Below are 25817 nucleotides of genomic sequence, written 5' to 3'. Positions count from 1 at the left end.
CACTTCCGCAGCATGCCTGGGGGTGCCCAGCAGCCACAGCAGCACAGGAGGGAGGTGGCACATCTAAAGTTGGGAGTCCAGCAGGAGGGTGAAGGCTGAAGGCTCTGGATTAACCTTTAATGTCACACAGGGTCCAGGGGGTCTGTGCCCATGGCAGAGCTTGGGGATGAGGGACCCATATCAGGGCAGCTGGGCACTCTTGTGGGGGGGGCTCTTCACCCCAGGCAGGTACCTGGCACAGCCATGGTGGGCAGGGGTGGGTACTGCCATGGGGTTCAGTGGTGATCTGGGGGGCACAAGGTGACTCAGAGGTGGCTGCTGGCCTCGCCCTTGCCTGGCAGCCCATTGAGGGGGCTCAGCCCCAGCTGGTTGCTCTCGTTCAGCCGCCGCACGCGGTAACTTTCGTAGTGGACGTTGTGGGTGATGTCCTTCAGGTCCTGCAGGTGTGACCTGCCCGGGGTGGCAGGGGAAGGAAGGGCATCATGTCACTGTCCCCTCCCACCCTGCTGTCACCCCTTGGGGTTCCAGCACTCCCTACCCTGTCCCCCGCTCACCGGATCAGCAGGTCCTGCAGGAGGGGGAACTCACAGTGTGCTGGGTTCTCCACTGCAAAGCAAGGCAGAAGGGCAGGATTGGCAGGAGAGCTCAGTGGTGTTGGGATGCCCGGGTAGTGCACTCTGGCACGCTCTGGGTACCACAGCTCCATGCCACATGGCACAGCTTGGCACCCACCCAGGCAAGGACACACTGTAGGTGCTGCTCCCTGCATCTGTGAAGGGCTGGGGGTGTGAAGGGCTCTGCTCACCTTCAATGATGCCCCACTTGGTCTTGCGGCCCAGCACCCGTTTGCCGTTCACCTGGTGCTCCTGGTCTGCCCCCACCACAGCAAAGGGAATCTTCTCCTGCCGGCACAGAAGCTGTGCTCATCCCGGGGTCCCCAGGGTACCTGCTCGGCTCCCCAGGGTCCCTGTCCCCCACCATGCTCCCCAGGGCTGCCCCTCCATCCCAGCATCCCAGCACTCACACGAATCCTGTCGTTCAGTGCCCTGTCTTCGGAGTCCTGGTCGAAGTCCTCCTGTGGGTACACACTGATGGCGTGGGTCTTCAGGTTCTCCTGGATCTGTGGGATACAGGGCTTGAGCCGGGGCTGGGGGGCACATGGGGCAGCCCAGGAGCCTCTCGGGGATCTGTCCTCACCCGCTGCTTGAATTCTGCCCGTTCCTCCAGGGTGAGGGTGTCAGCTTTGGCGATCACCGGCACCACGTTGACGATCTTGCTGAGCCGCCGCATGAACTCTAGGTCCAGCGGGCGCAGCCTGACAAGGACTGCTGTCACTCCAGGGTGTCCCTACCTCAGTCACTGGGGGGTCACCCCACCACTACCACCCCAGAGTCACTCTGAGGTGACCCCAGGGCCATCATCCCAGAGTGATGCAACCATCCCATAGTGAGCCACTACTGTCATCAGGGGGTGATCACACCACTACACCACTCCAGGGTCACCCCACCATTATCACCCGACTCCACCACCACCACTTCACAGTGACCCCACCATCATCATCGCAGGGTGACCCCACCACCATCATCCCATGGTGACACAACCACCCCATAGTGACCCCATCACCTAGGGGTGCTGTGAGTGGGGACTCACCAGTGGCCTGTGGGAGGCACAAAGTAGACACATCCATGGACCCGAGTGTCCGGGATCTTCCTCTTGCGGGTGATGAGGATTTCCTCCCGCAGGTATCTCTCGTACTGCTCATTGATGTATTTGATGATGGGGTCCCAGCTGAGGATGAGGAGTTGAGGGACAGCACCTGAGTTCAGCCCCTACCCCAAACGGCCACCTACAGAGCTGGGCTCCTGCACCCCCTTGTGTCCTACCAGTTCTCATTGTTGATCTGGTCCCCGAAGCCTGGTGTGTCGGTCACCGTCAGCTTCATCCTCACCCCCTTCTCCTCGATGACTGTGGGGCAGTCAGGGGGGAGGGAGCATTGGGGAAAAGCAGGGAACCAGGCATGGGGTATGTTTTGAGGCTGTGAACGCAGCTTCAAACCCCCACCCCAGCCCCCTGCTTCTCCCAGGGGCTGGTGGGACACGAGCCCATGGTGGTGACCTTACCATGGGTGATGGACTGGAGCTGCACTGTTTTGGGAATACGTTCCTCCTGGCCAGGCTGTGAGGATTTCCGGCTCACCTTGGACTTGAAGAGGGTGTTCACCATGGTGGACTTCCCCAGCCCACTCTGTCCTGAGGGGACATCAGCAACTCCGGTTTATCCCCCAGGGCAATAACATCTTGATATCCACATGGGAGCAACCCAGAGGTTGGGATGACTCTGGTTTATCCCCAAATAAATTTCTTCCCCAAGGCAGTAACCCCTTGGTATCCACTTGGGAGCATCCCAGAGGTTGGGGTTGTCCATTTTATCCCAGGAACAAATTTGCTCCCCGAAATCAAAACCCCTGGTACAGATCTGGGAGCATCCCAGATTAGGCCAGTCTGGTTTATCTTCGAAACAAATTTATTCCCCAAGGCAATAGCCCCTTAATCTCCATTTGGGAGCATCTCAGAGGTTGGGATGAGCTCACCTATCAGCATTACTATGCTACAGAGTATGGGGTATTACTCCTTTTCTGTTAGCTACTTAAATCAGTTTAAATCACTTAAATTTCCTTAAAATCCTTTAAAAGTATGATTTCCCCTGGCATGGTGGAATCGGAGCCAGTGTTCCCACCCCAACCAGGAGCAAATCCCACGCGCAGCGCTCACCCACAACCATGATGTTGAACTCAAAGCCTGTCTTCATGGTTTTGATTTTCATCTGGTCGAGCACAGCTTCGATTCCCACGTATCCAAAGAGCTGGCATCCCACGGGGCCGGGCGCCATGGAGAGGGGCACCGCCCCCTCCTCCTCCTCCTCCTCCTCCGGCACGGCCGGCGGCTCCATGCTGCGCTCCTCGGGCTCCAGGCTGCTCCCTGCACCGCGGGGTGGGCAAAGGCGGTGACCCTGGACCCCTCGGTGCCCACCCTCGGTGCCCACCCTCGGTGCCCACCCCTCGGTGCCCACCCCTGCGTTGCCCCGGCAGCGGCCGTGCCGGCGGGCACGCAGCCCCCGGCACATTCCTGGGAGCCGGTGAGGCTCGGCATGGCAACCACGGGCACGCCACCCCCCCGCCGCGCAGAAGGGTCCCTGGATGTGCCAGGAGCATCTTTGGAGCGGTCGTGCCACCGGACCCCACGGTGGCACCGGCTGCTCTGCGATCATCGGGCACGGCGGCCACGGCCAGCAACCTCTGCCCAGCCCACATGGTCACCCACGCCGGGTCACCTCCTGCAGCACCACTCCGGCCCCGCCACACCCGAGGGGCCCCAGGGCAGGACGTGCCACCCCCCCAGTGCACCCACACTGTACCCAGGCACTGGGCACCGCTGGGCGAGGGGCACCGGAGGTGCCGGGGGTGCAGCGCAATCACCGGCACAACCCCGAGCCCCCAGGTACGCGCGGAGTTTGCCCGGGGGACCGTGCCCGGAGCATGGCCCAGCCCGGGGGCCACCGGAGCCCCGTGCCCGCCCCAGCCCTTTGTGCGGCAGCCCCAAATCCCTTTCTTCCTCCTCCTCCTCCTCCTTCCCAGCACGGCCATTGTTCAGGTCCTACCTCCCCGCCGCGGTGCCCTCGCTCAGCACCCCGCTACGGGCGGGGGGGTCCCCTGGGCGCCATCCGCACCCCCATCCCCGGCGGCGCCGCAGCCCGGCCCCTTTCCTCCGCCAGCTCCCGGCTGGCACCAACCCGGCTCCGCCGAGCCTGCGGCTCCCACGCATGACCAGCATGGCAATATCCGCCCCCCGCAGCCCCCTCCCCACCGCAGCCAAGCCCCTGCGCCCCGTTTGCCGATTGATTGGTGGGCGGGGAGGGCTGTGCCAAGCCGGCTGTGCCCACCCAGCATATGGCACTGCTCAGCCTCCCAGCCAGGCCAGCACGGATGGGAGCCCCTCGCATGGCACAGGACACCCCCACTCCTCACTTTGTCCCCCATCACCCCCGTGAGTGGCTGCGCTGGCACTGAATGGGAGTGGGGGTGCTTGGCTGTGGGTACGACCCCCACTGGCACCCACGGGCACCGAGGACCACCCTGCACTGTGCCCCCCGCCCTCGCCAGCAGCACCTGTGCCCAGCCCCGGCACGGCGGGGTGGGACAAGGGATGGTGGCCCCTTGTCCTTGTGGGGGAGCCACCCGCCCCACTGCCGCAGTGCCCCACGGCGCTTGCGTCCCCCCACGCCGCAGCCTCCCCCGTATGTGCCAGCCGGCGCTTGGCACCGGCGAGGCTGGAGCGGCAGCTTGCGATGGCCCAGGCTGTGAGGGACCTGCTGAGACCGTGTCCATGTGCCACGCAGCCAGGGGACAAGGAGCATGCGGGCAGGGGCCGGCCTGAGCCAGCCTGGGGTACCAGATGATGGAGATGAGCACCCCCATTGCCATGGCAACGCCATCCCGGAACCCAGCACCCACTGGGTGCCAGAGTGATGGCAGGTTTAGGGATGGCAGTATCGCTTGTCCCAGCTCCCCCTGCGCCCCCTAGGTCGAGAGGTTCCTCGGAAGTGGTGAAACGGCCGCGGATTTCCTGGTGGCAGCGGTGACACCCGTCTGGGGGGGCTGGGGGAGGGCAGGATGTCCACTCCGCCGGGGATCCACCCACCCAGCACCGTCCGTCCCAACAGGGTGCTCCACAGGCTGGCAGGGACGTGGGATAGGAGGTCCGCTCAGGGAGAGGACCCCGAAAACTACTGCCACCCTCCTCCCGGGGGGACATCGGCCCCCCACCCTGGCCTCCCTTCCCAGTCCCTGCCAGCCCTGGCAGTTGCCAGGACAGATCCAGAACCGAGTGGTGCAGCTGCTGGAGCCATGCAGGGTGGCTGGGCACTGCAGGCAGGGAGCAGCGGTCCCCAGGGTGCAGCTCCCACGCAGGGGCTCAGCCACTGCCCTGTGCCCTGCCAGCGGCAACGCCAAGGAGACACCCACAGCCAGAGGGCACGTCCAGGGTGACGCTGCGTGCTGCGCCCACCGCTGCCACTTCCCACAGGTCCAGAGCCCCCTGTCCCTGCCCTCACTGCCAAAAAGCCCCGCTGGTAATGGCCAGCAGCCGGGTGGCCACGTGGAAGCTCTCTGGCATCCCCACGGAGCTCCGGGGCAAATGGCTCCTGCAGCCAGACCTGTTCCAGCACTCATCACGGATGCTCTTATTTTCCAGACAGGGACAAGTAATCCCGGGTCCGTGGTCTCCTCCGTGGATTTAATTACCGATGCAGGGTTAATTGGCCAGTTCCCCGAGAAGCCTGTAATAAAGCTTCAAGGGTGGAGGGTGCTGGGAGAGGATGAGCTGGGACAGGAGCTCCCTGTCCGGCTGCTCACCACTGCTCCAAACCGAGCAGCCGGGCATAGGATGGAGAGAGCCTGGCTCTAGGTCCAGCACAAGGGAGCTGACCCCTCTGGCAGAGGGATGGAGGTTTTGGGGATGCACCCAAACAGCTCTATCTGCCCAGCTGATCTGACCCAGAAACACCAGCGCCTCTCCCAGTGCAAAACACGACCTAAGGGGACAGTGGTGACAGTCCCCATCTGCAGCTGGACTCGGAGCCAGCCCGTCCGTCTGGCCGTGGGAGCCATGGGACGGGGTAGAGGTGGCTGGGGACCATCGGTGAGCAGAAGCAGAAGTGAACCTTCGAGCGAAACCCTGCGCCTGCAGCACTGCTGGGGACAGGGGACAGTCACCCAACCCCGGTGGCAGCACCCCCTGCCCGCACACCGCCCTGCCCGCTGCCACCACGCCATCCCTACCTGGGCGAGCCGGCCGGAGCCGGGGCTGCTGCCGCCGAGAGCTGGTCACCGGGGCCAAATGGCTCCTGGGGTGCAAGGCAGAGGGCGGCTGCGGCCCACGGCTCCTCCTCCGCTCCTCCTCCTCCTCCTCGCCCCGGGCCCTGCGTGGGCGACCCGGCGTGGAAGTGAAATGCGGCGGCCGGCGGCTCACTCAGAGCTTCCTCCTGCGGGGTGTGGGACCCACCGAACCACGGAACCCCCGAGGCCATCCATGGGTGTCAGCAGCTGGGGGCCAGGGTGGCCTCCCGGGAGAGGAAACATCATGTTCCCACCTCTTCCTGGCAGAGAAACCGCTGTGCCCGAGCAGTGTCTGCCAGCCCCCTGCCATCTGCAGGGCAGCCGGTGCCACCCGCTGCCCGCTGGCTCATGTGTCCCCCCAGCCTGGGCACGCCGCGCTCGGCTGCCGGCCACCGACACGCCTCTGTCCTGAGCACTGTCCCCTCGTGACCCCGGCTGCATCCCGAGCTCCTTGTCCCCATTTCCCCGTCTCCCCAGCCTGCTCTTGAGCACCGTGTCCCTGTCACAGCCCTGAGCACTGTCCCTTGTGACCTTGGCTTGGCCCCAAGCACCGCGTCCCCACGACCTCACAACTGCATCACCGCAGCTTGGTCCTGAGCACTGTGTCCCTGTCACCTCGCCCCAGCTCTGAGCACTTTCCTTTTGTGCCCCCATCACCCAAGTACCATGTTCCCATATCCCTGTCACCTTGGTGCCGCCCCAACTGTTGTCCCTTTGTGTCCCCATCATTTCTGACTCAGCCCTGAACACCACATCCTTGTCCCCATCACCCGTCTCAGCCCTGAGCACTGTCCCTCAGTGTCCCCATCTCTCTGGCTCAGCCGCAAGCTCTGTTTCCCCGTGTCCTCATGACCAGGGCTTGTCCCCAACCTCATCCCCATCCCGGGGAGCCGCGGGCAGCGGGGCAGCCGGGCTGGCTGGGCAGCACGGCCACGGGCATTGCTGGGGGATGATTCACCGCGGCCCGGAGCAGATGTATGGATGCCTTCGCCGCGTCAGTACTTATGGCCCGGCGACGGCGGCTCCACGACAGCCCAGCGAGACGGGCAAAGAGCCCCAAGCACCCAGCCAGGGAGCAGCGGCGGTGGCGGTCGCCTCCCGGCCACCTCAGCACCCTCCTGGAGCGGCCGCTGAGAAGGGGGACACTTGGCTACCCTCTCCCCATGCTTGGGGACGGGCAGGGCTTGGCGATGCCCACTCTGAAGCCGAGGGCACGGCCGTGCAGGGGAGCCGGGCAGCGCTCCCCGCGGCACTCGGCGCACGCCGAGCACGCCCCGGCACACCTGGCCCCCCGCCACCTGCCGCGCCCCACGGGAAGGGAGGAACAGGATCCAGCCCCGTGCCAAGCAAGGAGGGATGAGAGGGGAAGAAAGCGCTGGACGCGGGACAAGATCGCGGCGATAGGCGGCACGCGCGGGGCCCGGCGCGATGGGGCACATGAGTCCCGACCTGTCTCCCCGCGCCGGGAAAAACAATTAGCGCCGGGGCGGAGCGGGCAGCTCGCCAGGCACCGCGGGGACGGGCGGGCCGGGAGCGCTGCCAGCTCGGCTCCTTCAGCCCCCCCGCAGCCAACGCGCCCCGCGGGCCCCGGCACGGGGGAGCAGCGAGCTGGCGGGGCTGCTGTCCCCAAAGTCACTGTCATCCCACGCTCCTCCCGGCATCAGCTCATGCGGGGTTTTGGTAGCGCTGCGCCCACCGAGGAGGCCCGATGGAGAGAGGGGACGGGGATAAGAACAAATCCTACCGTGCTCTGGCGTCACCGCTGCCCCGCTGCCGGCCGCAGCCTCGCCGGGAGCCGCTGCCACCACGCAGGGTCCCCGTGGTCCCATCAGGCCGGCGCTCGAGGGGGTCCCCAGGGCCGGCATCAGCACCAGCCCCCCGAGGAAGGCGGGCTGGGAGCTCACTTGCACCGTCTGCGGCTGCGACACCAGCCTGAAGGTGGCGGCTTGGGGGGCTGGCAGTGGTGGCAGCCCCTCGGGCCTCCCCTCAACCGGGGCTGCCTCCCCCTGGCCCTGTCCCCAGGGCTGAGGAGGGGGCCGGCGGGACGGGATGGGGCTGGCGCTGAGGGTGACCATCCGCGACACCGTGCGGGGGGCCATGTCCCACCCTCCCGGCCCCTCGGGGAGCGGGGGCAGCCCCGGGGCTGTCTCTGCGCCATGGGATGGGGGCAGGAAGGAGGAAGAGGAGGATGAGGAGGAAAGCTGGTGGGTGCGAGGCTGAGGTGCAGAGCTCAGGGTGCCCCACGGCGTCCCCAGGCCCGGTTCCTCGGCGATGTGCAGGTCCAGCGCTGGCAGAGAGCCGTGGCTGGCGGCGGCCCCACGGAGAGGATGATCCAGCTCCACCGGGAAGACACTGCCATGGGACGGGACCTTCTTCAAGCCGGGGCTGGCGGCCGGGGGGCTGCCCGGTGCCTGGGGAGGCCCGGTGGGCGCGGGGCTCTCCAGGCTGGAGGATGAGCTGCGCTGGCTCTCCCCGTCACTGCCCGGCCCCGTGGCGAAGGCCTGGCGGCTCTGGAAGGAGGCGGCGCGGGCGATACCGGTGGCCGGGCCGGTGCCGAGTCGGGTCCGCAGCACGGGGCTGGGCGCCGGGCTGGGGCCGGAGACGCTGCCCAGGCGGGGCGGGTGGCCGGACTGCAGTGGCTGGTGGCTCTCGCCGGTGCCTGGGGACAGCGGGGACAGTGGGGACAGTGCCTCGTCCCCATCTTCTGCCTCAAATGACTTCTTGAGCGCTGGAGACACAGAGAGAGATGGTGGCATGAGAGTGGTACCCGATGGCACACGTCCCCTCGCCAGCCCCATGTGGGTCCCCCCATCACCCTGAGGTGCCCCCCGCTTGTGAGCCCGTCCCACCGAGGATCCCAGCCCGGCGCCAGCTCCTCCCCAGCCCCGCGGCGCTGTCCCCGCGGGTTTTATCATTGTTCCCCGCTTTATCCGGCCGGTGCCGCCGGCTCCCCTCGCAGCACACTGCCCGCTTTATTCCCCCTGAAAAGGATCCGGCCGAGTAACCGGATCCCCGCCTGACCCTCTCCCCCTGCATCCATCCAGGCAGCCGGCGGGGAGGATTCCTGCCCTTTCCCGGGCCTTAACCCTGAGTCCATTGGTGGCAGACGGGCCAGCGCTGTCGCCAGGCTCAGGGACTGTCACAGCCCGTTCTGGTGGCTGCTGCTCCGCCTCCCACGCGGCTCCACAGCAGCCACGAGCCCACGGCACAGCCCTGGGTGCCAACGTGCCCACACACGGACCCGTCAGCTCCCCAGGGGCACGGCCCCGCTGCACAGCTCCTGCATCATCACCTCCAGCGCTTGGCAGAGGATGTGGGGACCGTGTGTCACGCATGGTGGGACCCCCGTGAAGTCTCCACGGTGCAGCCGCCCCCTCCTTCCCCCAGCCCCGCAGGAGCCTCCCCGGGAGCTGCGCTCCTGCCGGCGCTGCCGGCACCGGGTCCGCGGCCCCGGGGAGAGCGCGGCGGGCCCAGGCTCCCCCCGGAGCCTCCCTCGCCCTCGCTGCCAAGCACCGAGAGGCTGCGTCCCCCCGGGGGGCTCCGTGGGGGCGGCCCACGTGTGCCAGCCTGTCCCGGCACCTACCCGCTGGCACCAGCCCGCCCTCACCTTCCTCTTCCTCAGCCACGGTGCCGGGGCAGGGGGTGCTGAGGGTCCCATCCCAGCCCCTCCCCTGGTGCCCCAGTGCCCGGGGCAGGGCAGGGGTCAGAGGCCGGGGTGTGGGCGCTGCCAATCACAGCTCTCCCCAGGGCAGGTAATTCTGCGGCCGGTCAAGCCCTGCCCCACCGGCGGGGCTGCCGGGGGCCACGGGGTCACGGGGCCCGCGACCCCCTCCCCACATCCATGTCTCTGCTTTATTACCGCCCAAAATGCCTCCATTTACCTCAAACCTGCCTCTGGCCCCTGACCCAGCCTCATCCAGGCTCCAGATGTTGCCCAGAGTGATGGGCAGGGCGAAGTAACGAGGGGATGCAGGGCAAGGTGGGGGTGGCAGGCGCTTGGAGGGTGGCAGAGGGGGAAGGGGGGGTGCAGGAGGTTTAGGACGGATTGGGGAGTGGGGGGAATGGCAGGGGATGAATGTGGGGTGTCAGGCGGTGAAGGGGGAGATGTTGAGATGGGGTGGCAGGAAATTTAGAGCGGTGGTAGGGTGCTCGAGGGGTGGTGGGAGGTAGAGGAGTGGCGGCAGGAGGTTCAGCCGGGGGTTTGGGGGGGATGGCGGGGGAATGGGGGGCTTTGGCGGGGGTTGAGGGGTGTCAGCCGGCAGCGGCGGGGTTAAGATGCCCGGGGTAGGTGCACACATTCCTCCCCGGCGAGGGCAGCAGCAGCCCCGGGGTCGGGTTTCGCCTCCCGCCCCCGGCCCGGCCCCGGCCCCCCCCGCCCCCCGCAGCCCCCGGCCCGAAGCTGAGAGCGCGCACACGCGGGAGCGCGCACAGGGACCCCGCGAGCACGGGGGGTCTCACACCTTCCCCCCTCCCTGCAGCCTTGGTAGCCCCTCTTGCCCACCCCACGGCCGCGCCCCCCGAGGGCCCCCCTGGATCTGCTCGGGCTGGGGGTCCTGTGCCCCCCCCATGTGCAGCCCCAGGGGGCATCACCCCCCGCCCCCAATACCCGCCCCCGCAGGGGAGCGCAGCCCCCTACGACGCTGAGATCCCGGGGAAATCCCCAGGCCCCCCAAGATGCCCAGCTCAGCATCCCCCCCAAACCGAGCCCCCTGCGGGGAGTGCAGCCCCCACGATGCTCAGCCCACCCCAAGACCCCCAGCCCAGCCCAGCAAAACCCTCGGACCGAAACCCAGTGCCCGGTGCTCCCCACTTGGGGGGAACCCCAGCCCCCCCAAAAAGCCCGGCCAGCAGCATCGCCCCCAAAATTCCGGGAGGGGGGAGTGCAGCCCCCCACGATGCTGAGCCCTTGGGGGGCACCCCCGTCCCCCAAGACGCCCAGGCAGCAGCATTCCCCCCCTCCAGGGACACCCCCCGTTTCTCCCAGCCCCGAGGGGGGGTCCCCGCGGAGGGGCCCCGCGGCCCCGGCCGCACCTTCGAAGTCGGAGAGGATCCCGTCCAGGTGGTCCTTGACCGAGAGCCGGGCCATGGCGGGGCGGGGGGGGCCGGGGCTGCCGCCCACCCGGGACCCCCGCATGCGGAGCGGGCAGCGCCGGGGGAGCGCAGCGGAGCCCACCGAGCCCCGGGACGGGACGGGCCGGCGCCGGCTGCCCTCGGCGGGAGGGGAAGGAGGAGGGGACCGGCCGGGGGAGGGGAGGGGAAGGGGAGGGGAGGGGGAGGTCCTGACTGCGCCCCCGCCCCGCCCGAGACCCCCCCGCCTCCCCCGGGCCGGCCCCCGCAGCTCCGCCGGGCCCGCCCCATCCCGGGGCACTGGGGATGCTGCAGCCCCCGACTGGGGGTCCCAGGCAGGCTGGGGGTCCCAGAGAGAGTGGGGGGGAGTTCCTGGCCAGACTGGAGGGCTCTCGGGAAGGCTGGGGGATACCGGGCAGGCTGGAGGTGCCGGAGAAGCGGGGAGGAAGCCTGGCCAGGCTGGGGGGTCCCAGGCAGGCTGGGGGGTCCCAGGCAGGCTGGGGTGCCCTGCCAGGCTCCAGTGGCAGGGGATTTCAAGCAGACTATCCTCCCCCAGTTCTTCATCACCCAGGAATTTCCAGCTTGAAGCAAGAGGAGGAAAATGGTCTGGAACAGGCAGGGCTGCTGTCGCCGTCTCCCGGCTGGGTTTGGGGTCTCTGCTGGGGTGTCACCACCCTCCGATGTGTCCCTGCCAGGGCTTGTGTCCCATGCTGGAGCGCCTGGAGCATCCCTGGGGACCGAGCATCCCGGCTGCTCTGCCCACGGCAAGTTCCACAGGGTGGCCCAGGAGCGAGGGCTGCACTGAGGCTGCTCCCCCTAGCCCAGGGCTCGGGCCCTCCTCCCGCCCAGCCCGGCTGCCAAGGGTTAACCCCATCCCAGCCCCGGCCCGGGATCGGCAGCAGATGGAGAAGGGAAGGAGCTGGAAATCCCTTCTCCACTAGGGAGAAGGCCTGCCCCACGCGTGGGCTGGAGCACATTCCTGCCATGGATGGGGCAGAGGGACGTGGCCACGGAGTCCTGCTGGATCCAGCCCTGCTGTGGAGCCACAGGACACGGACCGGGGCATGTGGGACATCATGGTGGTGGCCTTGGTCATGGCCAGGCTTCGGGGCACTCAGAAGTGCCCACTGGCTCATAGAATTGCAGAATTATTGTGGTTGGAAAAACCTTCTGAGATCATCAAGTCCAGCTGTCCCTCAGCACTGCCAAGGCCAGCACTGATCCATGTCCTCATGTGCCACATCCACATCTTTAGACCCCTCCAAGGGGTGGGGTGGGGTCTGAAGCTGTGCCAGGGCCTGACCACTCTTTCTGTGAAGATATTTTGCCAATATTGAACGTGAACCTCCCCTGATGCAACTTGAGGCCGTTCCCTCTCATCCTGTCCCTGTTCCCTGGGAGCAGAGCCCGATCCCCCCGGCTGTCCCCTCCTGTCAGGGAGTTGTGCAGAGCCAGAAGGTTCCCCCTGAGCCTCCTTTTCTCCAGGCTGAGCCCCCTTCCCAGCTCCCTCAGCCTCTCCTGGTGCTCCAGCCCCTTCCCCAGCTCTGGTCCCTCCCCTGGACACGCTCCAGCCCCTCCGGGTCTGTTTTGTCACGAGGGGCCCAGACCTGACCCCAGGACTCGAGGTTTGTCCCAGTGCTCAGTCCCTGAGTTGGGAGCTGAGCTGGGCTGGGATCAGCTCTGGAGCTGCTCTGAAGAATGCAGAGACCATCAGAGATTTAGGAGTTTTCTGGAGCAGTTTTGAAAAGGCTGGAAAAGGTTTTAAGCCATTCAGAGCCCTTTTCAGAGGAGGTGCAGAGGAGCTGGAGTGCTTTGGAGCAGCTCTGATTAATTTTCTATGAGTTTTCGAGAAGCTTTGGAGTTGTTTTAGGGTTGCCTGTGCCCCCCTGATGTCATTCAGAGGGGGTTTAGGCTGGTTGCAAACTGAGTTTAGAGATGTTATTAAAAACTTTTAAACCTGTTGAGAAGCACATGAGGAAGGTCCAGAGGGGTTTCAAGGGCTTTTTGGAGGCTGTTGGGGCACTCGAGGAGTTTCACAGCTGCACAGAGGAGGCTTGGAGAGCTTCAGAGGTGCCACGAGATCTTTTCTATGATCCGTTTTCAGCTGTTTCGAGGAGTTTTAGAAGAGTTTAGAGGACTTCAAGTGCTACTTTGAGGCAGTTTGAGCATCTTGGTGCCTTTCAGGGCTGGTTGGAGGAGCACAAGAGCTGTTTGAGCAGTTCAAGTGGTTCAGTAATGGCCAGAGCTCTGTCCTTCCAGAGCCTGAGCTGCTCAAAGGTGATTTACAGCTCCTTGAAGCAACCCAGCACCACAGAAATACCCCAGAGCTATTTACTTATCCCATTTCTAGAGCAGTTTCGAGATGTTGGAGGTTGAGATTTCAGAGGAATTTTTAAAAGGATGTCTTAGAGGTATTTAGGGAAATTTTTGGTGCACTGTAGAGCTGCTTGGAGGGTGTAGAGCAATTGGGAATGCTACAGAGATGATTTACAGATGCTCAGGGATGGTTTGCAGCAGCTCAGGGACAGTTTAGGGCAACTCAGGGACAGTTTTAGAGCATGTCAGGGATGTTTTGGAGGAGCTCTGGAATGTTTTTAGGCACCTCTGGGACGTTTTATGCAGCTCAGGGATGCTTAGAGCATATCAGGGACATTTTGGACCATGTCAGGGAGGTTTTGGGACAGCTCTGAGATGTTTTGGAGCAGCTCTGGGGATGTTTTGGAGCCTCAGTGCTGCTCTGAGCAGTGTGAAGCAATCTGGGGGGTTTCAGATCTCTCAGGGTGTGTCAGAGCCTTTCCCCAGCTCTTTGCTGCAGCTCCAGGGCTGCTCGGAGCAGTTCAGAGGAACAGTCTGGAGCCATCCGGAGGCACGGCAGGAGCTGGGAGGGGATTTTGCACGTTCAGAGCCTTTGGGGCAGCTTAAAGGGGCGGGGAGGGGTGGAGGAGGCTTAGAGGGGTGGGGAGCAGCTTAGCAGGGAGGTGATGGCGTTTAAGGGATTTTTGGAGCAGTTCAGAACAGCCGAGTGCTCCGAGGGGGTTGTCCCGGTGCAGAGGGAAGGGAAAGCTCCGTGTTCCTGCCTGGAGCAGACTCAGGAGCCCCTGTCCCAGCCTGCCCCGTCCCTGGGCAGCTCCGAGGGTCCCTCACCCCACCTGCATCCTCCAGGAAGGTGAATGGGGGAATTCCCCCATTCCCACCCACACAGCTTGGCTGGCTCGGGAGGTTTTGGATCCCTCTGGAATCAGCGGGGTCCAGCCTCCCTCGCCCTCATCTTCATCCTCCCAAAATCAGGACATTTCAGCCAAGTCCAGCCTCCCTCATCCTCATCATCCTCCCAAAATCAGGGCACTCCTTGGTGCAGGAGCATTTCCACTCCATCCAGTCCTTGGCTTTTTGGGATGCCCAATCCAGCACTCGGATGCTCAGGATGCTGCTCTGTGGAAAAAAAGTCTCCATCACCCTGACAGGAATAGTAACAGCTTTTAATCCGACAAGAATTGATACATCAGTTAAGACAATACCATTTTTGCCTCTTTTTTGGGGGACTTCCTTCACATACCGGTCGGGAAAGAGGAACATTTTCAGGATGTACAGTTTTAGTTTTGTTTTTGTTTTTCTCTCTCCATAGGGACTTTAAAGCATGGTGAATGTGCAAGTCAGTGCTTTTTGTTTGCTTAAAACTTTTTTTTTTTTCCCGGTGCTTATTTACAGTTACAGTACCTCTGTGAGAGCGACAGGAAAAAACAAACGATTGTTTGAGACCTGGGGATCCGGGATCCCAAGTCGAGAAAGGCAGATCTCCAATATTTATATATTTATACATATATATATATATATGCTTTTGTGTATACACAGATACATTTCTCTCTTCTTTTAAAGTATTAAAAAAATGGATCAACCTTCATTCTATAAAAATACCTACTCTACAAGATAGAAAAATTTTCCCTCTCCAAGTATACACTGATTTACACCCAAAGCTTCTCTGGAAATGTACAGAACGTGGCTTCTTCCTGCGGCCTCGGGGCAGGGAGGGAGGCAGGGAGGGCTGGGGTGCAGGAGCTGGTTTGGGGCTCACCCCGACCCTGCTGCCCGCAGGGATGAGCACCCAGAGGTGACGTGGCCGTGTCCCCCGGGATAAGGCGGTGACAGCGGCCGTGTGTCCCCGGGCAGGGTCACCCCGAGGGCTGGAAGGGGCTTGGGGAGGAGCAGGCACCCCCCGGGATTGCTGTGGCTTCTGCTTGCAGGCCGTTCTGGCATTCCCAAAACCTGCCAAGCAGGAAGAGGAACCGCTGGATCCCTGGGATTCCGCTGGCTGCTCCCGGGAGCCCGGAGGAGCAGGGGGAGGACAGTGGCCACTCCCGGGGTCACGCTGTGCCAGCAAGCCCAGAGCTGTCTGATGTAAACATGGCTTTTGTTTCCCAGGAGCTGCCGTGGTGTTCTCCAGCTCCTCTCCCCACCAGCACAGAGATCCCAGCCCGGGCCAGTGCCAGGGATGAGGAATGAGCAGGGCTCCTGCAGCCCCTGCCCCAGCCCAGGCAGCCGGGCAGGCTCTCCCTCCAGGGCTGCAGCTTTCACCAGCAGAGCCCTGCTCCGGCTGGGAATGGCACAGGCCACTGTCCCCAGGCCAGGGACTTCGGGAGGTCAGGTGAGGAGCTCAGGCCTCTCCTCTGCAGCTCCCAAACGCTGCGTGTCCCACGCTGGGACGAGGAGAGGCCAGGACCGGGCTGAGGAGCTGCAGCCTTGTCCCGGTGCCAGACAGAGCCCGCGTGCGTGTCCCCAGCTGGGGACGAGTGACAGAGTGACAGAGTGACAGCTCCCCCAGGAGCCACCTCAGCGGCACAGCCCGGCAGGAGGAGGAGGGAGGAGGAGAGAGTGGAGCCGGGATGCCGAGACGAGCCGACAGTACTGAGCCACAGACAGCAAAAATAAATAAGGAGGCGGGTGACCGAGTGTGCTCACGCCCTGTCCCCAACAGCCCCGGGCTGCCCCTGCAGCCACCGAGGGCTCTGCACGCAGCCGGCCCCAGCAGGAGCACGGGGCAAGGATGGGCTGAGCCAGCTGGATGCGGACATTTGCATTAAGTTAATTAAAAAAACCCCAAAACCCTAAAACAAAAGCAAACCCCAACCCTGTGCGAGTCCGGGAGGCGCTTCCCTCGCTCCCAGCTCTGCCCAGTGAGTGTGTCAGGGACACTTTGGCACAGCAGATGCTCGGGCTGGGCGGGGCAGCAGGGCAAAGTCAGCGCTGTCGATTCCATCTCCATCCCTCGGAGGGGCCCGGTGCCTTTGGGACAGTCCCCAGCACCACAGGCACTTCCTGCAGTGTCCCTTTCCTGAGCTCCTTCTCCAGGTTCCCTTTCACCCCTCCACAGCCAGGAGGGCTTCAAAATAACGGAGTCAGACAACAAAGCCTGGCTGCTGGTTTTCCTTTTCCCTGGTCCGTGGCTCAGTCACCCCCCGACCTGAGGCTTCCTTGTGCCTTCATCAAGTGCAAAGACGTTTGGAGTCCCTCTTCATCCTCTCAGAGCACCAAATCCACCCAACAAGAGCAGCTCCTGGCTGCCGTTACTTGACCTCCAGGATGGAGGGGTTGGTCTCCATGATGGCCACGATGATCCTGTCGATGTAATCCTGCAGGCGGAAGTTGATCTCCTCTTGCTTCTGGATTGCTTCCATGAGCTGCAGCAGAGGGAGGAAAGGGAGGGAGAGGTCACTGCCTGGCACTGCCCAGGGCTTCCCATGGCTCTGTGCATCCACGGGTGTCTCCCTGGTTCTTCACTCTGCACTGGGATATTCCCGACCCTGTTTAAGTGGCCAGGGAAAAGCTGGTTCTGCTCACTCCTGTCCTTCTTCAAGCTCTCAGCTTGATGGAGAGAGCAGGGAGCATCACATCTCCACGGGATCCCCAAAATATCCAGGTGTGTTTCCCCACTTCCTGAGGTGTTAAAGATTTAATTCCAGTGCTTGTGCAGGCTCAGCCACCCGTGGCTGGTGCTCGGGGAGAACAAGTGCTGGAGGAGCTGGGATCTCCAGGGGGAATGTCCTGGCTCCCAGGGGTTTAAAGACAGCTCCAGACAGATGGACACAGCCTGTGCTGGCTGCTCTGTCCTGGAAGGGGAAGGCTGTCCCAGGGCAGGCAAAGCAGAGCTGCCAGAATCAACAAATGGGAAGGGAGCAGCTTCCCTGTTCCCAGGAGGGAGGGCTGGGAGGCAGGGTAAGTCCTGAGAGCTCTACAAATAATTGTGTGGGGATTTCCTTGCTCTTGCCAGCTTTCACGGGAATTTTGGGCATGGGCTGGGCCACAGACATGGCACATCAACTGCTCCCAGGCCATGCCAGGTGGAGGCACACAGGAAAGTGCAGTGTGAACCAGCAGCTCCTCATGGTACATACCTCATCTCTGGAGACAGAGCTGATCTCTGCTGCCAGGGACTCGGAGAAGGAGGCTGAGAACAGGTTCTTGGCTCCCTGGATGCTCAGGTTGATGATCTGCCCGTTCAGTTCATCGTTCTGCTCCTTCAGGTTCCTGTTATCCTGTTCACACACACAAAGCACACGCTGCTGGAGCACCTGGTGCTCAGAGCCTGGCCAAGGCAGACAGGGGCTTTCATCCTAACACAGCTCACACAGTGCTGGAACAGCAGCACATGGGCTGCTGCCTCCATCTCAGCAGAGCCTGGAGAACCTCTGGAAGCACGAGATACACTGGGAAGATCCACGGGACACAGCACAGGACAGAAGAGCAAGACAGCACTGGGCTCCTGGATCCACTCCATCCCTTGGGAGAGAGCCCCTGGACCCTGCTGGTCCTCCCTTGGTGCCAGGGAATCGCTTCCCTGCCAGCCCAGCCCTCCTTACCTGCTTGAGCTGCTTGATCTCCTGCTCCAGCTCTGTCTCCCGTGTCCTGCTGTTGTATTCCTGCAGCCCCATGCTGCTGCTCCGGCCCCTGCGCTGCTCTGCCTCCAGCTTGAAGAGCTGCAGGTGCTCCAGCTGCTTCCTGAGGTCCTCGATGAGCTGCAGAGAAGGCAAGGGGACAGCTGAGTGCCACAGGCCCCGCAGATCCAGCAGCATCCTCTGGATGTGGCTGCTGTGGGAGCAGCTCCAGGATTGCTGCAGTGGCTGCCCTGTCCCTGGAAGTGTCCAAGGTTGGGCTGGATGGAGCTTGGAGCAATCTGGGACAGTGGAAGGGGTCCCTGCCTGTTGGAGCCCTGAAGCTTGGGAGTTTTGAACTTTCTGTGCTGTCAGGCACTGATCCCCAGGGGAACACTGCTTTTGACTTGAGGTCTTGGAGAAGGCTTCCAAATTTGGGTGATGGAGTTAGAATCACTGGGTGTAGTTTGAATAGAAGTGTCACATGGTGAAGAGTTTAGAATTTGGGGTTTTAGACTACAGTAATAGCTATGGGACAAAATGGATTTTCTGGGGCATTGTCTCTTCCTTTTTGTTACTTCTTTTAGTTTTAGGTGGTACTTTTAAAATTGCTTAGAAAGTGCCACAGTGTGGGACACAGGTGTTTGGTCACTGGGTCAAAAGTATAAATAATATAGATGCTAGCTTTTAACTAGATAGTTAGGCCTTAAAAGACCTTGTAACAAGCAAGATACAGCTCTGTTTTGTCGTATTTGTCTTGTTTGCTGTGGCACTCACTGTACTATAGATTAGAATTAATAAACATCTGAGTCTGATCACGAAAATCTGTCTCTCATGCTTCAATCCTGTCTCTGACTAAAGGCAGAGGAAAAAAGAAAACCACTAATACCTGCCCATGGCAGGGGGTGGAATGAGATGGGCTTTGAGGTGCCTCCCAACCCAAAGCATTCCATGACTGAATTCCTTTCTGGGGGGCACTTGGTTTCCTCTTCCTCCCTCACACCTCCAGCAAGCAGGAGATGGGGAGCTGCTACAATACATGAGCACAGCCCTGGAAGGACCTTACTGGAGGGCCAAAGATGCTGGGTTTGGGTCTGCAGCAGCACAGACCCCCCAGCAATGTGGGGCCCTCCCCATCCAGCTCCCTCTGGCTGCAGGGTTGGGTCCCCTCCTCATCCTCAGTGACACTATAGTGACAACTGATTCCACTTTGGGCCCAAGGCTCCTTTCCTGCCACCACAGCCAGCCCTGCTTGGGCCTCCAGCTGCAATCAGCAGGCACAGATGCTGGGAGGACTGGGAGGGTGTGATCCTGCTCCCAAGCACTCAGCTCTCACCCCCAGCCTCACCCCCCCTCTCCTGCCTGCTGGCCCCATGTGCCACTGCTCCTTCCAGGCAGGAAGGGAAGGGGCCAGGGTGGCACAGCCCCCTTGCAGGGACAATGCTGGATGAATTTCAGAGCAGCAGAAGTGACTGAGGTGCTGCAGCTCAGCTGCTGGGCCCAGGCAGCACTCACTGCTCCAGTCCCCCATTCCTGGAGAGGCTGCCAAGGCCACATTCTCACATTTTGGGGACAGGGCTGTGGCAAGCCCAGACTCCACTCACCTCCTGTGTCGACTCCTTCTCCTTTTGGAACTGGTGCCTCTCCTGACTCAGCTTGTCCCCCATCTTCCTCTTTTTCTCCTGCTCCTCTGTGAGCTGCACAGTGAGGTCCTCGATCTCATCCAGCAGCTTCTGCTTTTCCTGCAGGGACAGGAGGAGCCACAGTGAGAGGCCAGGGCTGGCTCAGCAGGGAATGCTCCTGTCCTGACACACGAGGAGGCTCTGCCTGCTGGGATCTCATCTGCTCAGGGTGCCAGGCCCGGGCTTTGGCAGCACTGAGCGAGGCAGGATGGCTCCAGAGTAAATCCACACCAATATCCACGTTTTTGTCGTTTTCTGGGAAGCATGATGTTGGCATGGGATGGGCTGGGAGGGACTGGGGCCAGCACGGGGGCTCCAGGCCAAGGAGAGACATTAAATCATAAAGCTCCTTATGTGTGGATTTCAGCAAAGTCCTGAATCTGAGATCTTTACCTCCCTCTTGGTTTCGGATATGAAAGGTTTTAATTGAGGGCTGATCCAAGAAGGAATAGACCAGCTCAAGCTGGGATGTAAAACACACAGCCCAGCTCTGTTCCCTTCTCCTCCCCAAAGCCTTGGCTCAGTGTTTGGGATGCAGGTGAAGATGCCAACAGCCCCTAGAGCAGCACCTTCTGCCTGAGACCAGCTTCCCCTGCCCTGGGCTCACAGCTTCCAGTCCCATGGCAAAGGGTTTGGCTTTCAGAGCTCCACAAATGCCACAAGACCCCTCCAGTGCTGGTGATGGACGGCCCATGGCACGCAGGGGTGAGGAACAGCTCCATGGGGGAGCTCCAGATGCTGCCTCAGGGGTTTCCTGCTCCATGGAGCAGCACCAAAGGCACCACACCAGCAGGAAGGGCAACATTGACAACAAAATCCTGATTTTTGGGCACTGGACAGGAGAGCAGTTCATGAGCCAGGCTTCTCCTGGGCAGGGAGGGGCAGTGACTGCACCTCTTGCTCCTCCTTCATCCCATTCACTGTGGAGAAGAGAAAGGCTCTGCATGGATCAAAACCAACTTCCCATGGCTGAAAGACACCAAGGCAGGGAAATTATCCTCAGAGCCACTGGGGTTTTCCTGCCCCCAGCCTCAGCTGTGCTCACAAGGTCCTGGCAGTTGAAAACCACATCAGGAGGGATGGAGCTGCAGTGCTTTCCCGTGGGATTAAACACGGATAAAATGCCTCAGGCCCTTCAGCTGGGTAAGGAGGTTTGATTTCAGTTCAATTTTAACCTTAATTCTGCCCCAAGCTTGGCAGAGACAAAATGCAGCCCCTGTTCCAGGTGCCCCACCTGTAACTCACACTATCCCTAAAGATGAGGCTCTTGCCCATCCCTCAGGGAGCCCCCGAGGAGGAGCCTTGGATCCCGAGCAGGGTGACAGTGAGAGGGGCTGGGAGGTGACACAGATCTTTGAAGAGCCAACTCACAAATCCCAGGACATGGAGATGGAGCATCCCTGCTCCTCCTCCTCCTCCCCTGCACTGGACTGGCCACAGGGATGGGGACAGGGATAGGGACCAGCTTCCACAAGAGGGCACGAGTCCCCTCTGGAGCAGCCACAGAGAGATTTATCGGGGGTTTATTCCCAGCCTCCAGGCTGAACGGTGGGAAACTGCAAGGATAACTGTGTGGGATAGTGCTGACCACGGTGGGGTCTGCAGCAACTGGAAAGTGGAAGCAACTGGTTTGTTACATTAAATGAACCTCATGTTCATGGAAATGCATCCCAAAGGCAGAATTTCACCCCAAAAGCAGGCACCCCCTGGCCTCACCTCCTCAAGCCTCTCGATGTTGGCTCTCAGACAGGGCACACAGGACCTCAGCTCGCTGTTCTCATCATCCAGCTGCTGCAGCCTGCAAAGGGAATGGGTGTGAGGCTCATCCCAGCATCCCACGAGTGGGAGAAAACATCCCCAGGAATATTAAACCAAAGGGAAGCCAGCAGGGATTCACCTGTTCAAGGCAAACCCTGAGATATTTCTGCTGCCAGGGGAAACAGAGGGACATCCACCCAATCCTGACATCCATCAGTGCTATTCCTTATTCCAGGGGTCTTTCCAGTCCCTGGACAAGCCTCAGCAGCAGAGACAACAGAACAGGGGGTCAGAGAGGGCTTTGGCTTTGCATTCCCAGGTATAACCCCACTGTTATCATCTTCCATGGACTGCAAGGGATGAACAACAGCAAAAATTCTGGGAAAGCTGGAAAATGGAAAAACCCTGTCAAATAACTGACACCTCTCCCAGCCCACCTGTTCCTTTGGAACCCAACAGCAGCACAAAACACCCTGGTTGGGACACTCTGCCTTTCTGGAGGATTCTTCTTTCCCAGGTATTTGCCCGTTTCCATCAAGGTGGAAAACATTTGGGCATTAAAAGTACTCCAAGGAGTCATTTATGGGAAGAAGCATTAATAAAATTAATAAATCCACTCTTCACCCATGCTGCAGGGCAGGCACATGGATAAAGGATGGAAGCTGAACTTAAAATGCATCAGAGCAGCTCAAATAAAGAATCCAAGATTAGGTCTGTGAGCCAAAGGTGGAAATAACCAAAACTCAGGGTTTGTGATGACTTTAGTCACACTTTGCATCAATTAAAAACTCCCTGCCTGCCTCCCTGTGTCCCCCCAAGGCTGCCTGTGCACAGACTCTGGGGTGGCTCCAGGACAGCTGCCACCCCCAGCCCCACCTGGCCTGCAGGTTCTCAATCTCAATGCTCTTCTCCCTCTCCATTTTGCTGAGCAGCTCCCTCTGCTTCTTGATCTCCTCCAGCAGGGTCTGGTCAGCCCTCAGCTCCTGCTCCTTCAGCTGCTCCTCCAGCGCGTTTGCTCTGCAGAGAGGAGAATAAAGAGGAGATGAAACTTTCCTGAGGCCCACAGGAGCAGGCTGCCATCCCCAGGGAGGGACCAGACTTTTCCCAGTCCCTTTTCCACTCCTCAGGTGAGCTGGGAGAAGCAGATGGTAAAATAGAACAAGAAAATACACCAATCACCAGCTCAAGCAGCTTCACTGCATCCCAGTGGGAGAAGCAGCATCTTTTCCATCAAAGGTTTCCTAAGTCAGACGCCTTAAGGAACATGAGCATGTTATTCAATTTCCAGCTTGGGAAAGAAGTTAATTTTTAATTATTTTAAATTATTTTTAAATGTCTTCTATGCATTAGAATTATTTCCAAATGTAGCCACACACATACACATCTCTTAATGGAAATCTCAGTCACTGAGGTTGGAAAAGACTTTTAAGAACATCTGATCCAAACATAAATCCCAGGGTTGTGGTTCCACCTGCAGAGGCCATGGCACAGAAATCCTCCTTTAGCTGTTCCCAGCATGAACTGGTCTCATTGCTCAGAGAAAAGGCAACAGCCTCAATCCTTCTTTTCATTCTCTTGTGATCCCAACAAAAAATAAGAGATCTGCAAGTCACCCTTCCCTGTGTCAGCAGAACTGCAGATCACAGAATCTCACAATGGTTTGGGCTGGGAAGGACCTTAAAGCTCATCCCATTCCAGCCCTGCCATGGGCAGGGACACCTCCCACTGTCCCAGGCTGCTCCAAGCCCTGTCCAGCCTGGCCTTGGACACTGCCAGGGATCCAGGGGCAGCCACAGCTTCTCTGGGCACCCTGTGCCAGGGCCTGCCCACCCTGCCAGGGAACAATTCCTTCCCAATATCCCATCCAGCCCTGCCCTCTGGCAGTGGGAAGCCATTTCCTGTGTCCTGTCCCTCCATCCCTTGTCCCCAGTCCCTCTCCAGTTCTCCTGGAGCCCCTTTAGGCCCTGGAAGGGCTCTGAGGTGTCCCTGGAGCCTTCTCTTCTCCAGGTGAGCACCCCCAGCCTGGCTCCACTATCCCAGGTTGCTCCAAGCCCTGTCCAACTTGGCCATGAGCACTCCAGGGATGGAATTTATGCAATGCCTTTGCCCAGAGAAGGTTTTTCCCAGCTGATCCCACTCCCCCCCAGCACTGAGCTCACCCAGAGCCAGCGACACTTCCAGGCCAAGCTGCTGAAGTGAAAACATTTCCCTTGCTCCTAAGTTTATCAGGGCTTAGGGAAACCTTTGTTTGAGTGGCTCAGTTCCCTGACAGGACTGTTATTTAACAGTATTACAGCCCTATAGATAAACTGTGCTGGGTTTATCTGCTCAGGGTAAAGATATGCTGGGAGAGACGAGCCTGGCAGATTAGCACACACAGGGATTACATCATGTGGGATCCAAAGGGCTGCACCCTGGCCAGGATCCAGCAGGAGGGAAGCCTGGGAACTCCAGAGGCCATTTGGAAGGGGCATATGGGGCAGGAAAAGATAGTAAACACAAAAAAAAATATAAGAATAAATATACATATAAACATATTTTAAAAAGCCAAGACCCAGAGTTCCAGAGACCTTTTGGGAGGCACACATGGAGCAAGGAAGCACATTAAAAAACAAACCAAAACAAAACAAAACAATCAAACAACAACAACAACAAACCATGGAAAGGGAGCCACAAGGATCATGGATTTCAACTCCCAGCCCTGCAAAGACACCTCAACAATCCCATCCTGGGCATCCCTGATGTCCAAACACTCCTGGAGCTCTGGCAGCCTCGGGGCCGTGCCCATTCCCTGGGGAGCCTGGGCAGTGCCCAGCACCCTCTGGGGAAGAACCTTTCCTGATATCCAACCTAAACCTCCCCTGGCACAGCTCCAGCAATTAAAACCCATACATAAAAATCACCAAAAAAACAAGTCCTGGAGCTCCAGAGAACTGAAGCACATAAAATATAAAATCTCCATGTCACTGTGTCCTGTTCTCAGCTGGGATGGAGTCAGTATCCCTGGTAAGGGCTGTGGGTTGGGTTTGGGAAGGGAGCTGAAGCAGTGGAGGGGCAGAGGCTGCCCAGGTGAGGCCCTTACCTGTGCACCAGCTGCAGGTTCTCCTGCCGGAGGCGGCTGTGCTGCTCCCCGTTGGCAGCCGTGTCCTTCTCCAGCTCTGTCACCCGCTTCTCCAGGAACACCACCTGCCAGCAGGGACAGGGATCAGCCTCAGGGCATCCTCAAACCCAGAGCAGCCCCCCACAACATCCCTAAACAAGGAGAGCTTCCACTGGAATTGGGAAGTCATGCCTTGATTCAAAGCATCCTTTAAAAGATCCTTTTCCACCCCAGTTTCCCGGGTTTTGGTGACTCCCATGTACCAGTTTAGGGTCAAACACTTCACTCTTTCCTTTCTTCAACCCTTTCCTGATGGCATCCTAAAGGGAGTCTAGAGGGAAAGATCCTGGTGGATCTCCAGAGTTCCATGTGCAGCCTTGAGGCTGGAGAACTCCCCATTGCCTGGAACAGGATGGGAACCCTGAATTTACAGATGGAGGGATCAGTGCCAGCTGGTAGGGAAGGACCAGAGCTGAGGATTTTCTCCCCGTAACTGTACAGGGTTTATTTCAGCTGTATTTGCATTTAATTCATTCAAATTCCATATAAAATAATCCTGGGGGAGAAGAAATGAGGACCATGTCTGGAAAAGCCAAACTCTGGCTCTGGGAGAAGAGCAGGAGACATGGGAGTATTAAAGATGCCCTACAGACACACAAGGCCTTTCCCAGCAGTGCATTTTCCATCAAAGGTTTCCCAAATCAAATGCCTTAAGGAACCCAACTATTTTACTCAACTTCCATGTTGATTTTTATTTATTTTTTTAAAGGTCTTCCCTGCATTCTAGTTATTTCCAAGTGCAGCCACACACATACACATTTCTCTTTCACACACAGCTCCTCAGGACATTCTCTGATTCCAGAGTTAAAAAGCCATTTCCAAGGGGTTTCAGGACTTCAGTAGACATTTATACAATCTTAGCTTCTTTCCCATAGTTTCTTCTCCCTGTTTTTTAATTAGGGATACTCAAACAAAATCCTTCCTGTGCTCCCATCTTATCCTACAACTTTTTTCTTGTAACACCCCAGGAAAAACCATCAGCACCAGCACAAAATCAGCTCTGACTGCATGAGAGTGTGCCAAAGAGAGGAAGTTTCTGTTTCATATTGGGTGGGTTGGCTCAGAAAAGCAGAACCTGAGAACATCTTCTTGTGTGAAGGAGAAGTGAAAATGCTGCTTGTGAACGGCCCATTCCTCCTCCCAGCACTCTGGGGGAAGCCACTGCTCCCAGAGGAGGATCCAGAGTCACCTCCTGACCCTGCACAGCACCTGGAGTGCTCTCCTCCTCCATCCCCTGCATGGGGAGAGATTCCCATGTCCCATCTGCAGAGAGGAGCTTCAGCCTGATCCTGCCTGGGAGCACTGCAAGGCACTGGATCCTGCAGGGTGACACAGACAGCACCGCTCCCACCTCACCCTGTGACCCTTTCCTCTCCACATCTCAAAAAACT

The 25817-nt window shown here is 60.0% G+C and overlaps 2 protein-coding genes across 5 annotated transcripts in view; both read right to left on the bottom strand.

The window, feature by feature from the left end:
• Positions 1–96: 96 nt before the first annotated feature.
• On the bottom strand, positions 97–11027 carry SEPTIN12 (septin 12). Its single transcript, XM_014888490.2, has 11 exons — positions 10925–11027; positions 7638–8621; positions 2772–2978; positions 2121–2249; positions 1884–1965; positions 1651–1788; positions 1198–1315; positions 1025–1120; positions 806–902; positions 555–606; positions 97–450 (listed from the first exon to the last, which is right to left on the bottom strand). Exons 1-11 carry the CDS (start codon positions 11025–11027, stop codon positions 306–308), a joined length of 2151 nt encoding a protein of 716 aa, XP_014743976.2. The 3' UTR covers positions 97–305.
• A 3396-nt stretch (positions 11028–14423) lies between these two features.
• RAB11FIP3 (RAB11 family interacting protein 3) overlaps positions 14424–25817 on the bottom strand; it is a 76137-nt gene continuing 64743 nt past the window's right edge. For all 4 annotated transcript variants that reach the window (XM_088174644.1, XM_014888520.2, XM_088174647.1 and 1 more), the window contains 7 exons: positions 24349–24452; positions 22143–22283; positions 21225–21306; positions 19431–19568; positions 17815–17970; positions 17350–17490; positions 14424–16635 (listed from right to left, as the gene is read on the bottom strand). In XM_088174644.1, coding sequence (XP_088030770.1) covers positions 16522–16635; positions 17350–17490; positions 17815–17970; positions 19431–19568; positions 21225–21306; positions 22143–22283; positions 24349–24452 — 876 coding nt within the window. In that variant the 3' untranslated portion in view covers positions 14424–16521. The remainder of the gene's footprint in view (positions 16636–17349; positions 17491–17814; positions 17971–19430; positions 19569–21224; positions 21307–22142; positions 22284–24348; positions 24453–25817) is intronic.

This window comes from Sturnus vulgaris, chromosome 16 (genome assembly GCF_052056855.1).
Source record: "Sturnus vulgaris isolate bStuVul1 chromosome 16, bStuVul1.hap1, whole genome shotgun sequence".
In the NCBI taxonomy this organism is placed as follows: domain Eukaryota; kingdom Metazoa; phylum Chordata; class Aves; order Passeriformes; family Sturnidae; genus Sturnus; species Sturnus vulgaris.
This window is presented reverse-complemented; position numbering and strand designations above follow the sequence as displayed.

Excerpts from the sequence above, each read along its gene's own strand:
- SEPTIN12 (XM_014888490.2), bottom strand. The coding sequence starts at position 11,027 with ATGCGGGGGTCCCGGGTGGGCGGCAGCCCCGGCCCCCCCCGCCCCGCC. Across the intron at positions 8,622-10,924 it reads GATCCTCTCCGACTTCGAAG|CGCTCAAGAAGTCATTTGAG; the intron begins GTGCGGCCGGGG and ends CTGTGTCTCCAG. Across the intron at positions 903-1,024 it reads CACTGAACGACAGGATTCGT|GAGAAGATTCCCTTTGCTGT; the intron begins GTGAGTGCTGGG and ends CTGTGCCGGCAG.